General features: G+C 53.8%; 1 protein-coding gene across 3 annotated transcripts in view; it reads left to right on the top strand.

Moving 5' to 3' along the window:
* Positions 1 to 15,103, top strand: part of TRIOBP (TRIO and F-actin binding protein) — an 81,611-nt gene that overhangs the window by 61,422 nt on the left and 5,086 nt on the right. For 2 of the 3 annotated variants that reach the window (XM_050806208.1, XM_050806206.1), the window contains 7 exons: positions 341 to 866; positions 1,871 to 1,981; positions 9,548 to 9,695; positions 11,884 to 11,986; positions 12,860 to 13,019; positions 13,094 to 13,207; positions 14,875 to 14,961. In XM_050806208.1, the coding sequence (XP_050662165.1) occupies positions 341 to 866; positions 1,871 to 1,981; positions 9,548 to 9,695; positions 11,884 to 11,986; positions 12,860 to 13,019; positions 13,094 to 13,207; positions 14,875 to 14,961 (1,249 nt within the window). Of the gene's footprint in view, positions 1 to 340; positions 867 to 1,870; positions 1,982 to 2,134; positions 2,680 to 9,547; positions 9,696 to 11,883; positions 11,987 to 12,859; positions 13,020 to 13,093; positions 13,208 to 14,874; positions 14,962 to 15,103 lie in introns of those variants that run through there. The other variant, XM_050806207.1, reaches the window with a different exon arrangement.

Here is a 15,103-nt window from a genome sequence, read left to right as displayed (position 1 = left end):
GGAGGATCACTTGAGCTAAGGAGTTTAAGGCTGCAGTGAACTATGATCACACCACTCTACTTCAGCCTGGGCAGCAGCGTGAGACCCTGTTCCTTGAGAAACAGAAACAAGAGGGGTCGAGGGAAGCCAGGCATCCTGGTGGGTCCCTGGGCTGTGGAGTGGTGGAGCTGGGAAGTTCCCGGGCTCTGTTAACCAGGAAGCTTAGGTCAGGCTGCTTCCTTCCCTGGGGTCTGTCTCCAGCCCCTGGCACAGGGCCAGACACACAGGTGTCGCTCTGAAAGTGCTCATTGCGGGACTCAGGAGTGAGGACCCAGCTGACGTGGCTCTGCTGGTGCCCTAGGCTCTCGGACTGTAATAAGGAGAACACGCTGCACAACTACGGCACCCAGAAGGGCCCCCTGAAGGCAGGGGAGCAGCGGGCGGGCGTTGAGGTCATCAGCCGGGGTGGCCCTCGGAAGGCAGATGGGCAGCGGCAGGCCTTGGACTACGTGGAGCTCTCCCCGCTGACCCAGGCCCCCCCGCAGCGGGCCCGCACCCCGGCCCGCACTCCTGACCGCCTGGCCAAGCAGGAGGAGCTGGAGCGGGACCTGGCCCAGCGCTCCGAGGAGCGACGCAAGTGGTTTGAGGCCACAGACAGCAGGACCCCAGAGGTGCCCGCTGGTGAGGGGCTGCGCCGGGGTCTGGGTGCCCCCCTGACTGAGGACCAGCAAAACCGGCTCAGTGAGGAGATCGAGAAGAAGTGGCAGGAGCTGGAGAAGCTGCCCCTGCGGGAGAATAAGCGGGTGCCCCTCACTGCCCTGCTCAACCAAAGCCGCGGAGAGCGCCGAGGGCCCCCAAGTGACAGCCACGAGGCACTGGAGAAGGAGGTAGGCACCACGCTGGTTCTCTAGGAGGCCCCTTGCCCCCACATCCCTCCAGTCCCTGCGTTCACACCCTGGTATTTGTCCCTTGCACTCCTACAGTGATGGGGAGCTCACCCCTAATCTGTGAGTGTGTACCCCACACTCCTGCGAACTAGAATCTTCTTCCTTAGACCTTAGTAGTTTGGTTTTTTTTTTCCCTGTTCTGCCCTTAGCTGCCATAGAGAAGGGAAATGGGAAGAGAAGGGAGAGACCTGCCAGGCACTGTGGCTCACACCTGTAATCCTAACACTTTGGGAGGCCAAGGTGGGAGGGTCACTTGAAGCCAAGAGTTTGAGACCAGTCTGTGCAATATGGCGAATCCTCATGTCTACAAAAAAATACAAAAGTTAGCTGGGCGTGCTGGTGCATACCTGTAGTCCCAGCTACTTGGGAGGCTGAGGTGGGAGGATGGCTGGAGCCCGGGAGGCAGAGGGTACACTGAGCCGAGATCAAGCCACGGCACTCCAGCATGGGCAATAGAGCCAGACTTTGTCTCAAAAAAAAAAAAAAAAAAAAAAAGAAGGGAGAGACCGTTTATTGTGTGTCTGCTGCACATGACCTCCCTGCCTGCACTGACTCATGGAATCCTCATAGTGGCCTCTACCGCTAGGGTAGACCTCAGCGGTTTTACTGACGGGAAAACTGAGGCTCCAAGATGTTTCCTCTGTCACCTACATGATGTGTAAACATCTGTGACCATAGTTTCCTGTTCCTCACCCTGTCTAGCCTTCTCTGGGCCAAGGCTCTCCCAGGTCATTGACCTGGCCATCCAGGAAACAGCCCAGCATGTCCCCTGGCCACATCTCACTCCAGGGCTGCTTGCTCTTCTCAAACCCTGAGCCATTCCTACGCCTTCCAGGGATGCTGGGCTTGTATCCGTGTGGAGCTGGAAGCCTGTGGCTCCTCACTGCCTTCCACCAGCCCTGCCCCAGCTTCCAGGCCCCACTGACCACCCTTCTCCCTCATAGGTTCAGGCTCTTCGGGCCCAGCTGGAGGCGTGGCGTCTCCAAGGGGAGGCTCCTCAGAGTGCGCCGAGATCCCAGGAGGACGGCCACATCCCCCCGGGCTACATCTCACAGGTAAGGCCAGGGGCTGTTTTTCAGGGGGAGGGGGCAGATTTCTGGTTGCCGTGTTATCAGGAAACAGCTGAGATTTTGGGAGCCCTTCCTGTGTGTGCTGGAACCCAGGTGTGGGGCATTTGACATGCGTCATCTCATTTACTCTCCCCACAGCTGGTGGGCGTGATCACTGTGCCCATTTTACAGACAAGGCCACTGAGCTCTGAGAGGTTATGTGACTTGCCTGAGGTCACCCTGCCTGCAGGTGTCAAAGGTGGGATTTGAGCGAGGGTCCGGCTGACTGCAGAGCCTGTGTGTGAGTCCCCGTGTGACACTCTGCACTTGGACCCTTGCCCCGGGGAAGTTGGGGGCCAGTGGCCCCGAGAGTCACTCCCTGAACACAGGGAAATCTTACCGAGGCCCAGCAGGCCAGGCCCCACTCAAGGAGGTCTGCAGGACAGGAGAGCCTCCAGTGGCCCTCACAGAACGCACTGTCTGCCTAGGACAGTGGTTCTCAATGGGGTCCATTTTGTCTTTTGTCCCCCTTGGGGACATGAGGCTGTGTCTGGGAACACTTTTGGTTGTCACAACTAGGGCAAACTAACTCTCTAGAAAAAACGTGTGTGTGTACACATGTATGAGTTTATTATACATTTTACCAATAAAAACACTGCTTAGTACACAATTTACAAATAAAAAATATATAATTTTATTGTGAATTTCATATAGCAAATGGCTTTTTCTCAGAATGCTTTCAGTGATTTTTCCATACTCTTGTATCCACAAGCAATTAACAAACGGCGGTTCTTTTGACATGTGTACTGGTTGGCACTTTTGTTTATGGTAGCGAGTAAGATGAGAAGACATTTGTCGAAACGTTACTGCTGCGTGCTGTGAGTGACTTCTTTGCTAAATCGGACGGTAGATTTTTACTGAGAATATTTGAGAATTTTCTATTAAGAATATTTTTGCAATTTTGTGTTCTGTTTACAATGTAATGGTTATAGATATGACACACTTTTAAGTTTACTCTGCATTATTAACATTTTCTTATCACTTGATTAAGTCTAGACAGTCAACAAAACAATAAATCAAGCCCCGATGTGTAATGTTTACCAATTCTGCAGTGTAAATACTCCCACTGTGGCCAATGCTGCATTTCCAGCACAAAGTCCCTGGAACAGAGTTGGGAAGAGATGTCACGCTATCCAATAGGATTTCCACCATGCAGATACAGTCGATGTGATTGACCCCAAGAGCATGCATAATAAAACACAGCGAAATAATTAGGAAGTAATAAATTTGAGCATTTATTACCTTGTCTTTAATGTAGTTAATTTAATTATAAGTATATAAATTTAATTTTTAGTGACTGTGCTTAACAACTACATCACATAATTCCTAAAAATTTGACAATCAGCTGTCTGTAGTTATCACACCTATCACACCATTATCTAAAGTAGAAAAGAAGGGGCCAGGCACAGTGGCTCATGCCTGTAATCCCAGCACTTTGGGGAGGCCGAAGTCGGCGGATCACGAGGTCAGGAGAACGAGACCAACCTGGCCAACATGGTGAAACCCTGTCTCTAATAAAATACAAAAAATTAGCCGGGTGTGGTGGTGTGCACCTCTAGTCCCAGCTACTTGGGAAGCTGAGGCAGGGGAATCATTGGAACCCAGGAGGCCCAGGTTGCAGTGAGCCAAGATCGTGCCATGGCACTCCAGCCTGGCAACAGAAAAGAAGACTGAGATCCAGGCCCTAGGCAGGAGGAGCCTTCTAGAAGTTTCCAAGGGGAGGTCACGTCGTGAGGGGGCTCTCAGGAAGGCATTGGCTGGGGCATGAGAAGGAAGGCTGGTTGGTGTCTGTTGTGGAGGCCTTCAGTGCTGAGCTAAGAGTTAGAAGCTGTGGCCTGGCATGGTGACTAACACCTGTATCTCAGCACTTTGGGAGGTGAGATAGGTGGATCACTCGAGGTCAAGTGTTCGAGACCAGCTTGGCCAGCATGGTGAAGCCCTGTCTCTACTAAAAAAAAAAGTACAGGCCGGGCGCGGTGGCTCAAGCCTGTAATCCCAGCACTTTGGGAGGCCGAGATGGGCGGATCACAAGGTCAGGAGATCGAGACCATCCTGGCCAACCCGGTGAAACCCCGTCTCTACTAAAAAATACAAAAAACTAGTCGGGCGAGGTGGCGGGCGCCTGTAGTCCCAGCTACTCGGGAGGCTGAGGCAGGAGAATGGCGTAAACCCGGGAGGCGGAGCTTGCAGTGAGCTGAGATACGGCCACTGCACTCCAGTTTGGGCGACAAAGCAAGACTCCGTCTCAAAAAAAAAAAAAAAAAAAAAAGTACAAAAGTTATCAGGGCACAGTGGTGGGCACCTGTAATCCCCGCTCTCCAGTGGCAGATTCTCCTGCTGAGGCAGGAGAATCCCTTGAACCTGGGAGGCAGAGGTTGCAGTGAGCTGAGATCCTGCCACTGCACTCCAGCCTGGGCGACAGTGAGACTCTATCTAAAAACAACAACAAAAAGAACAAATCAAACAAAAAGAAGCTCATTCCACAGACTTTCGGAGGTTTGGGGTCAGACAGTGACATCAGGAAAGTGATGTCAGAGTGGAGGGGGCTTGGGAGAGGGCCAGGTGTAAGGTGTTAGGAAATGGCTGAAGGAGGGTGAATGTCAAGGGTATGGAGGAAGGAGAATTTCGGACTGGATGACCGGTGCTACAGAAGGCAGAGGGGCCTTTGGGGGCCCTGAGGCTGGGGCTGCTGCTGCAGGGAAGCCCGGAGACCGTCCTGGGGCCAAGTAGTGGATGGAGGTTCCACTGATGAGTAGGCAGGGGAGTTGGGGTGGGACACAGAGGGCGCGCCCGGGGGCTTACCTTGTCCCGCGGAGGGGCAGGGAGGAGCCAGTGTTGTGCCCTGTAGCCCCCCACCCTGAGGCAGACAGGGGAGTTGGGGGCCCAACACCACAGCTGAAGCAGGTGGGAGGACCTCCGAGGCCCCCAGCCAGGGGGCTTCTGCCTGCGCTCTGCTCTAAGAAGCTCCAGGGGCTGCTTTCTGGGTGGGAGGGGCTGGGACCTATTCATACCCACCTATAGTCAGAGCGGCTTCATCTTCCTCCATTTTATTTTATTTATTTTAATTGTTTTAGAGATGAGGTCTCTCAATGGCACGCAGGCTACAGTGCAGTGGCACAGAGGCTCACTGCAGCCTTGAACTCTAGGGCTCAAGCAATCTTCCCACCTCAGCCCACAGGCTACACTACCGTGCCTGGCTAATTTAAAAAATTTTTTTGTAGACACAAGGACTCACTATGTTGCCCGGGCTGGTCTTGAACTTCTGGGCTCAAGTGCTTCTCCCATTTTGGCCTCCTGAAGTGCTGGGGGTACAGATGTGACCACTGCACTGGCCCGTCTTTGTCCATTTTACTCATAGAGCCAGCTTCAGATTTCCTTTGGATCAAGGCTCTGCCACTACTATGAAGTTTAAAAGGCACTGCTTTGGCTTCTCAGCTTACAGGTGGCAAAACTGAGGCCCACAGAAGGGTGTGACCTTTGAGCTATAGGCAAACCTGTGTCTGGGGTCCAGGCGTTCTGGTTCCCCGGTGCCCCATTGGGCGCATCAAAGTCTGTCGGTGTTTCGTCCCGTTAGGGTGGGGTGGGCAGGGGGAGCAGGTGGGAGGGGAGAAGGGAATAACTGGGAAACAGAACTGAAGACCAGGCAGGTGGAGGAGTGACCCCAGATGTGGAGGGCGGCAGAGAAGAGGTGCTGAGTCATCTGTGTCACCCTCAGGCATGGGAGGAGGCGGCTGGAAACTGGTGGACCTGGAGGAGTGACAGCTGGGAGGGATTCCCCAGCTGGTATCTCAGGCTGAGTGGGTGCCCTGCCTTCAGGGGTTGGGGGCTTGCTGCTGCAGGACAGCTGTTGAGTGGTCTGGGGCTTCACCCACTGGATGTCTGGTAAAGAGAACCCTTCCCCACTATTGCAGTGGGGGACATGAGGCATTTCTTTATCTTCTTTGATGTCCATGTCAGAGGTGGCAGCCAGGATCAGGACACCTTGGGCCACTCAGGAAGGTAGGTGAGAGAGCAGCCCCTGGCCGCCTAGGAGCCCCTCTTTGTCAGCTGAGTCCCACCTCCTGATGTCAGCCCCTGCACCCCTGAGCTGCTGGGTCTGCCTGGTCTGGCCCTTTGCAGAGGAGCAGTGCCCACCCCCACATTGCTGGGCTCCCCAGTGGTGGGTGCTGGCATACCGACTCCCTCTGTGCACAGGGTTCCCGTGCCCAGGGAGCCTCGGGGGCTGGTCCTGCAAGGCCTCCTTTACAGACGCCAAGACTGAAACTCAGAGGGGGCAAGGAGTTTGTTCAGGTTTACTCCAAGGCGCAGCCAGGATGAAGACCCCCCTCTGAGGTTGAAAGCCGTGTTCTGTTGTCCTTAGCCAGAAGACATATAGAGGGCAGGAACAGAAGCCAGGGGACAGCCACCCCTGTCCCCACATAAAGCTCTTGGCCCTCGCTCTTCTATCAAATCATCCCCTGCAGCTGGGCGCGGTGGCTCAAGCCTGTAATCCCAGTACTTTGGGAGGCCGAGACGGGCAGATCACGAGGTCAGGAGATTGAGACCATCCTGGCTAACACGGTGAAACCCTGTCTCTACTAAAAAACACAAAAAACTAGCTGGGCGTGGTGGTGGGCGCCTGTAGTCCCAGCTACTCAGGAGGCTGAGGCAGGAGAATGGCGTAAATCCGGGAGGCAGAGCTTGCACTGAGCTGAGATCCGGCCCCTGCATTCCAGCCTGGGCGACAGAGCGAGACTCGTCTCAAATAAATAAATAAATAAATAAATAAATAAATATCCCCTGCAGCATAGGTGTGGCTGCCGGTGAGGTGGGGAGGTGGCCTGTGCGTGGGGGAGACACAGTCCCTCATCTGGCCCTCTGTGCCTCAGTTTCTTCCCTGGCTCTTCTTCCCCTTCCCTTTTTAATGACCTTAAACATTTTTTTAATTATCAAAAAAAAAGGTTTACATTTTCAAAAATAATTTAAACAAACTGAAAGGGTGGAAATCAACACCCCCACACTCCTTCCGCTGCCAGCTGCCACCCCGGGGTCCCGTTGGTGGCTGCTGCTGCCTGCCTATCAGTTTCTGGTGGCAGCTGTAACCTGTCACCACAGCTGCCTAAATAATGCACACGAGGCCGGGCGCGGTGGCTCACGCTCCCACACTTTGGGAGGCCGAGGCGGGCGGATCACAAGGTCGAGACCACAGTGAAACCCCGTTGGGCTACTCAGGAGGCTGAGGCAGCTGGCGTAAACCCAGTTTCTGCGGAGCTTGCAGTGAGCCGAGATGCGCCACTGCACCCAGCCTGGGCGACAGAGCGAGACTCCGTCTCAAAAAAAAAAAAATAATAATAATAATAATAATGCACACGTATTACCTCACACTTCTGTAGGCAAGAAATCTAATGCGGGTCTTGCTGTGCTGCAGCCGAGGCAGGCATGGGCAGCCAAGGCAGGCACCCGTTGTATCCTTTGCCTTCTGTGGCTTCTGGTGGCTACCCGCATCCCTTGGCTCTCAGCCCCTTCATCTTCAAAGCCTGCAGAGGGGACGTTGAGTCCTTCTCCCGCCACATCACTCTGACCATCCCTTCCTGGTCACACCTCCCTTGAACTCTTCGCTTCTGCCCCCTTCGTCCACTTTTAAGGACCCTTGTGATTACACTGGGCTTGAGAGATAATCCGGGATAATCTCCCGATTTAAAGGTCAGCTGATTAGCAACCTTAATTCCCTCTGCAGCCTGAATTCCTCTTTGCCACGTAACATGATGTAGTCACAGATCCTAGGAGTAGAATGTGGAAGACTTTGGGGGGCTATCATTCTACCCCCCACAATATCCTCCCTACCTTTTCTGTGTTTTCGCGTCCATTCACTGGGACGGACAGGTCTGCACCTTTGTTCCCGTGAGTGGGATCATACCATGTGTAGTGTCAGAAGTCAACTTTCACCACCTCATTTTGGGATCTTTTTCCACAGCATCCACACAAAAACTCTGTCTAGCGGCTGCCTGTGGCCCATTGTCAAGCTCGATCCCATCATTTATTCAAGAGTTCCCCTGATAGGGACTTAGATTGTTTCTAGTTTTCATCTGTTACCAACCTTGCCGTAGGGAATACCCTTGTTCCAGAAGTCTCTGTACACATACAACTTTCTGTGGGATCATTCCTAGGAGTGGACCTGCTAGGTCAACCAGTGGGGTCGCAGAATGTGATGATGCCACGGGACCACCCCTGCCCCCCTGTGACACCGTCATAGCAGACACTCGCAGCAGTGGGTATTATTAATCTTTGAGATACTTGCCCATCTTATCTACTAAGCCTTATTTTGTATTACATCATCAGTTTCAGCTCATTTACTGAGCACCTGCCACATGTCAGGCCCTGGCCTAGACCCTAGGGACCCAGGCAGATGTTCTCAGTCTTCAGGGAACTTACAGTTTCAGGGAACTTATGGTTTGGCAGAAGTAGAACCTTCTGAGGCAGAGGAGAGGCTTCCCAGAGACAGAGCTAGGAGAGACATTTAAACTGGGCTTCAGGTCAGTAAATTATCCAGGGAGGTAAAGTTGCCCAAAAAAACATTCCAGGCTGGGCGCAGTGGCTCACGCCTGTAATCCCAGCACTTTGGGAGGCCAAGGTCGGCAGATCACAAGGTCAGGAGTCCAAGACCATCCTGGCTAACACAGTGAAACCCCATCTCTACTAAAAATATAAAAATTAGCCGCGCGTGGTGGTGGGCACCTGTAGTCCCTGCTACTTGGGAGGCTGAGGCAGGAGAATCGCTTGAACCTAGGAGGCGAAGGTTGCAGTGAGCTGAGATCACTCCACTGCACTCCTGCCTGGGTGACAGAGCAAGACTCTGTCTCAAAAAAAAAAAAAAATTTCCAGGCAGTGGGAATAGCATGAGCTAAAGCTCAGAGGTGTGAACGTGCTGCAACCATAACTATAAGATTGCTTGGGCCGGGCGCGGTGGCTCACGCCTGTAATCCTAGCACTTTGGGAGGCCGAGGCGGGCGGATCACAAGGTCAGGAGATCGAGACCACGGTGAAACCCCGTCTCTACTAAAAATACAAAAAATTAGCCGGGCGCGGTTGTGGGCGCCTGTAGTCCCAGCTACTCGGGAGGCTGAGGCAGGAGAATGGCGTGAACCCGGGAGGCGGAGCTTGCAGTGAGCCGAGATCACGCCACTGCACTCCAGCCTGGGCGACAGAGCGAGACTCCGTCTCAAAAAAAAAAAAAAAAAAAAAAAAAAAAAAAAGATTGCTTGGCAGAGAAGGACCAGGGATGAGACCGTAAAGGTCAGCCATGGAAACAGAGACTTGACTCTAAGACGGGGAGGTCCTGGAGGGCTTAAGGTGAGGTTTGTGAATGAGGAGCCGTGGGGTGGGGGTGGGAGCAGGAGCAGGTACAGACTGGAGGTGCCGGGACCCAGGAAGAGGTGGTGTACCTGCCCCTGAACCTTCTCCTCTGAAGGCTGGGGAAGGGCTGCTGTCCAGAGGAATGGGGCAGCCAGTGATACCCTGGCCTCCGGCCCACAGGAGGCATGTGAGCGCAGCCTGGCAGAGATGGAGTCCTCACACCAGCAGGTGATGGAGGAGCTGCAGCGGCACCATGAGCGGGAGCTGCAGCGGCTGCAGCAGGAGAAGGAGTGGCTCCTGGCCGAGGAGACGGCAGCCACGGCCTCAGGTATGGACCCTGGGTGGGGCACAGTGGGCTGGGCCCTGAGCCTCTGTGCTGAGGCTCCTCCTAGCCAAACTGGGGAGGACTTTATCAAATAAGATGTAGGGATCTCAGTGCCACATTTGGGGTAAAGGGTCAGCAGGGGTTGGAAGCCCCAAGAACTGGCCTGTAGCCCTAGCTTGGAAAGGGAAACTGAGGCAGTAAAAGACACCCTCCCCACCCCCAACACCACCACTACCATGGGTGGTGAGTCCTCCTGCTCAGGGGCCTGCAGCCACCATAGAGTGCCTAAAGCCACACGCTACCTACATGTAGCGGGGAGAGGCTGATCAGCTGCATCCCCTGTCCTCACAGGAGTGCCTGCTCCCTGGGCACATGGGCTAGACCCTGGGGAGAACAGGGGAAAGTGTGAGCGTTGTCCATGCCAGCTGTGTACCAGGCACTGGGCCCCCACATGTTTCCCAAGGGAGCATCCTTCATCCTGGACAATTCCCTCCCCTCCTGCCACCACACACCTGCTGTGTGCCTGGCACATTCCTAGGCATCACTAGGGGTTTGTAGAACAATAGAAATGCTGGCAATGTCACATGATCTGAAGCTCACAACCTGCCAGTGCTGTGCCAAGTGCTCATGCACTTGAACCCAGCCCTGGGGCCAGTGTGCTCTGCATTTTAGGAAGACCGTCTTTGCAGCCACATGTGTTAGAGACCCCTTTCTCCTCAGCAGTCTGGACTTCGCCCTGTAATCTGGCACTAAGGTTTCTGCTGTGAAATAGATAAAAATCACACTTAAGTGTAGTAATAAAGACCATAAATAGCCTCATGTCCATTCAGGGTGGGGATTGTCACCAAAAGAGTTACCAGAGGCCGGGTGCAGTGGTTCATGCCTGTAATCCCAGCACTTTGGGAGGCCAAGGCAGGCGGATCACCTGAGGTCAGGAGTTCGAGACTAGCCTGGCCAACATGGTGAAACCCCACCTCTAATAAAAATACAAAAATTAGCCGGGCATGATGGTGGGCTGCTGTAATCCCAGCTACTCAGGAGGCTAAGGCAGGAGAATTTGTTAAACCCAGGAGACAGAGGCTGCAGTGAGCTGAGATTGCACCACTGTACTCCAGCCTGGGTGGCAGAGTGAGACTCCATTTAAAAAAAAAAAAAAAAAAGCCTGGGTACTGTGGCTCATGCCTGTAATCCCAGCACTTTGAGAGGCTGAGATGGGTGGATCATAAGGTCAGGAGTTCAAGACCAGCCTGTCCAAGATGGTGAAACCCTGTCTCTACTAAGAATACAAAACTTAGCCATGCACAGTGGCAGGCGCCTGTAATCCCAGCTACTCAGGAGGCTGAGGCAGGAGAGTCGCTTGAAAGCGGGCAGCAGAGGTTGCAGTGAACCAAGATTACACCACTGCACTCCAGCCTAGGTGACAGAGTGAGACTCCATCTCAAAAAAAAAAAAAAAAAAAAAAAAGGAGAAACTTTCAATGTTCAGAGGTTTGGGATTTTAGAATTGTGGGTAAAACTATGGGTGGCACTTATTTAATCCTCACAACAGCCCTGAGTGAGAAAAAAAAAGCCTCGGTCTCAGTCCTTAGGAGCTCACAGTCTGAGAATAAAGCCAGCAGGAGCTAATGTTGGGACATTTACTCTGAGCCATGCTTTGTTCTAAATGCTTCACACACCTTCCAGTAACCCCATGAAGGAAAGGCACTGTTGTTATCTATCCCTATTTTCCAGATAAGGGACCGGAGGCACGAGGGGTTAAGTCACCTGTGCAAAGTCACATCGATTTATGCTGACTGTGGAGCCTGAGCTCTTGACCACTAGGCTGGGCAAAGCAGATAGGCCTTGTTTGAGAGCCCTCAGAGTCTGCAGGGAGGGTGTACTAGGTGGGGTCCTACCCGGAAATCACTAGAACAGGAGGTACCAATGGTCAGACACTGAGCTGTCTCCCCAGCAGGGCCCATCCAACAGGATTATCTTTCCTTAATAGATGGGCTCAGAGAGGTTGAGCAGCTTACCCCAAGCCACTCATTTTATGACACAGCCTGGGCTGCTCTGGACTCCTGGTTCGGTGCTCTTTGCGTAGCACTCCTTGGTCCTGTCTCCACCAGTACATGTGGTGTCTCAGAGCTGGTGGCACTTGGTGCTGCTGACCCCCCTCTAGTCTCTCTTGTGCCTCTCTGCCCTGCTTCCAGCCATTGAAGCCATGAAGAAGGCCTACCAGGAAGAGCTGAGCCGAGAGCTGAGCAAAACACGGAGTCTCCAGCAGGGCCCAGATGGCCTCCGGAAGCAGCACCAGTAAGATGATGCCAGGGCCCAACTGCCCACCCTGATGGTTATGGGTTGAGGAACTTTGCTGAGGCCCCTTGGCAGAGGACACATCAGTTTGCCCCTAGCTGAGATTCCTGCTCCAGTCTCATGGATGCAAGAAACAGAAGTAGAATGTCCTCAGGCGGACCCCATGCCAGTCCTCACAGACAGTTCTTCAGGTGCCTTCTTGTCTTCGCTGGTCCCGGCCTCCACCCACCTCTTCACCCCTTAGTCTCCCCTAGAGCTCGGCTGCAGTGTCACTGTTGACCAGTAGGCCTCTCCCTGCCCCAGAGCACAGTTTTGGAATGTTGAGGCTTCAGGGACTTTAAAGATGGGCTCCTCCGGCCGGGCACGGTGGCTCACGCCTCAATCCCAGCACTTTGGGAGACTGAGGCAGGCGGATCACCTGACGTCAGGAGTTTGAGACTAGCCTGGCCAACATGGTGAAACCCCATCTCTACGAAAAATACAAAAGTTAGCTGAGTGTGGTGGCGGGTGCCTGTAATTCCAGCTACTTGGGAGACTGAGGCAGGAGAATCACTTGAACCCAGGAGGTGGAGGTTGCAGTGAGCCAAGATTGTGCCACTGCACTCCAGCCTGGGCAACAAGAGTGAGAGCAAGACCCCATTTAAAAAAGAAAGAAAAAGGAAAAAAGATGGGCTCCTCCAAGCCACCCTCACTTAGGGGAAATACCTGTAGCCCAGAGAGGCTATCACTGGTTCACAGCCCCACAGCAGGCTAAACGCAAACCTAAAGAGGGAACCCCAGAGTCCTGGCATGCTTTGAGTCTGCCCTGACTGGACTCCAGGCTTGGCAGGGGCAAGATAACCTGTGCTCTCCTTTGCTTCTCCTCTGGGGCAGGTCAGATGTGGAGGCACTGAAGCGGGAGCTGCAGGTGCTATCGGAGCAGTACTCGCAGAAGTGCCTGGAGATAGGGGCGCTCACGCGGCAGGCCGAGGAGCGTGAGCACACACTGCGCCGCTGCCAGCAGGAGGGCCAGGAGCTGCTGCGCCACAACCAGGTGGGCCTGGCCCCAAGTTGAGGGGACACGGGCGGGTCCCAGCACCCCTCCCCTGACCACCGTGCCTCTCCCAGGAGCTGCATGGCCGCCTGTCAGAGGAGATAGACCAGCTGCGTGGCTTCATTGCCTCACAGGGCATGGGCAACGGCTGCAGGCGCAGCAATGAGCGGAGTTCCTGCGAGCTGGAGGTGAGTGCCCTCACTAGCACCAGGCAGCCCAGTGGTTCTCGGGGCAGGGCTATGGTGCACCCCCACCACAGGCTGCATGTCACCTGTGGCAGGAAAGCCAAGTCTCTGAGTGGCTTGGCCAGCCTGACTAGGCCAGAACACCTACTACGCATCCAGTAGCCAGAATTCTTCCCTCCCACCTGCGTTGTGTCACCTACCTGCCGTGTACCATAGGAAATCACTCCACTTCTCTGAGTCCCAGTAGCTCATCTGTAAAATGGCACCAGCACCCCAGCACCTTCCTTACTGGGAAATATTGGGGTAAGAAAATGTGTGTGTGTGTGTGTGTGTGTGTGTGTGTGTGTGTGTGCGCACGCAGGATCACTGTAGTCTTGTTCTTTTCTTTCCTTTTCTTTCTTTCTTTTTTTTTTTTTTGAGACAGAGTCCCGCTCTGTCACCCAGGCTGGAGTGCAGTGACACGATCTTGGCTCACTGCAACCTCTGCCTCCCCAGTTCAAGTGATTCTCCTGCCTCAGCCTCCCAAGTAGCTAGGATTACAGGCCTGCACCACCACACCTGGCTAATTTTTTATATTTTTGGTAGAGACAGGGTTTCACTATGTTGGCCAGGCTGGTCTCAAACTCCAGACCTCAAGTGATCCGCTGGCCTTGGCCTCCCAAAGTGCTGGGATTACAGTGTGAGCCACCATACCCAGCCTCAGTATTTCTTTCTTTTCTTTTTCAGACAGAGTTTTGCTGTTGTTGCCCAGGCTGGAGTGCAGTGGCGCCATCTCGCTCACTGCGGCCTCTGCCTCCTGGGTTCAAGCCATTCTCCTGCCTCAGCTTCCCAAGTAGCTGGGATTACAGGCATGTGCCACCATGCCTGGCTAATTTTGTATTTTTAGTAGAGACAGGGTTTCTCCATGTTGATCAGGCTGGTCTTGAACTCCCAACCTCAGGTGATCTGCCCACCTCGGCCTCCCAAAGTGTTGCGATTACAGGCATGAGCCACCGTGCCCAGCCGATATTTTATTTCTTTAACAAACACTTAGGTGAGGCTTACTGTGTACCTAGAACTTCTGGAAGCCCTTTTTGTCTGTTAACTCATCTAATCTTCCTGACAGCTCCATACATTAGCTACTGTTACTGTCCCCATTTACAGATTAGGAAACTGAGACACAGGAAGGTCAAGTACCTTACCAAAGCTTGCATAGCTGGACTGGGATTTGAACCAGGCAGTCTGGCTCCATTCTGAGCTTTTAAGCCTCCCCAGACCTGGCTGAATTTGTTTCCTCCTTGGTCAGGTCAGCAGCACCTGGCCCTCAGGGTTGGGGAGGGGTTAATGAGGTGCCTTGTGGAGTAGCTCAGCCTGCTCAGGTTTATGTAGGGCTTCTTTTCATCCATCTTACCCCTGAGGTGAGAGCCTGGTGCTGCATGAGGGCTGCAGCAGAGATGACCATGAGATATCCATTCACACAGGCTGGACAGGGGTGAGAGTAAGGGAAGGCAAAGCAGGGGAATCAAAGAGGGCTTCCTGGAGGAGTCTGCCTCCAGGGTTTAGAGGGTTTTGGTGCAGATAGGGGCTGCATTCTAGGGGCCTGAGGCAGAGAAAACCCGGGCTGCAGGGCACTGTGGGCCAGGGTAACTCTGGCTTCTGGCCCTGGATCAGCCCAGCACCTATATCCCCAGGTGCTGCTTCGTGTAAAAGAGAATGAACTCCAGTACCTGAAGAAGGAAGTGCAGTGCCTCCGAGACGAACTCCAGATGATGCAGAAGGTAGGACCCGCTGCTGGGCGTGGGGGCCGTGGGGGCCTCTGGAGCCACCTGGATGCCATCCCGTGAGCACCTGCTCTGTGCCAAGCCCTCCACTTGCTTCATCCTTCCTCAGGCTCTCCTGTGCTTCTCCCATGTAGGTGTT

Source organism: Macaca thibetana, chromosome 10 (genome assembly GCF_024542745.1).
Source record: "Macaca thibetana thibetana isolate TM-01 chromosome 10, ASM2454274v1, whole genome shotgun sequence".
NCBI classification, from domain to species: Eukaryota; Metazoa; Chordata; class Mammalia; order Primates; family Cercopithecidae; genus Macaca; species Macaca thibetana.
The sequence above is the reverse complement of the archived record's forward strand: the minus strand, read 5'-3'. Positions and strand labels throughout refer to the sequence as shown.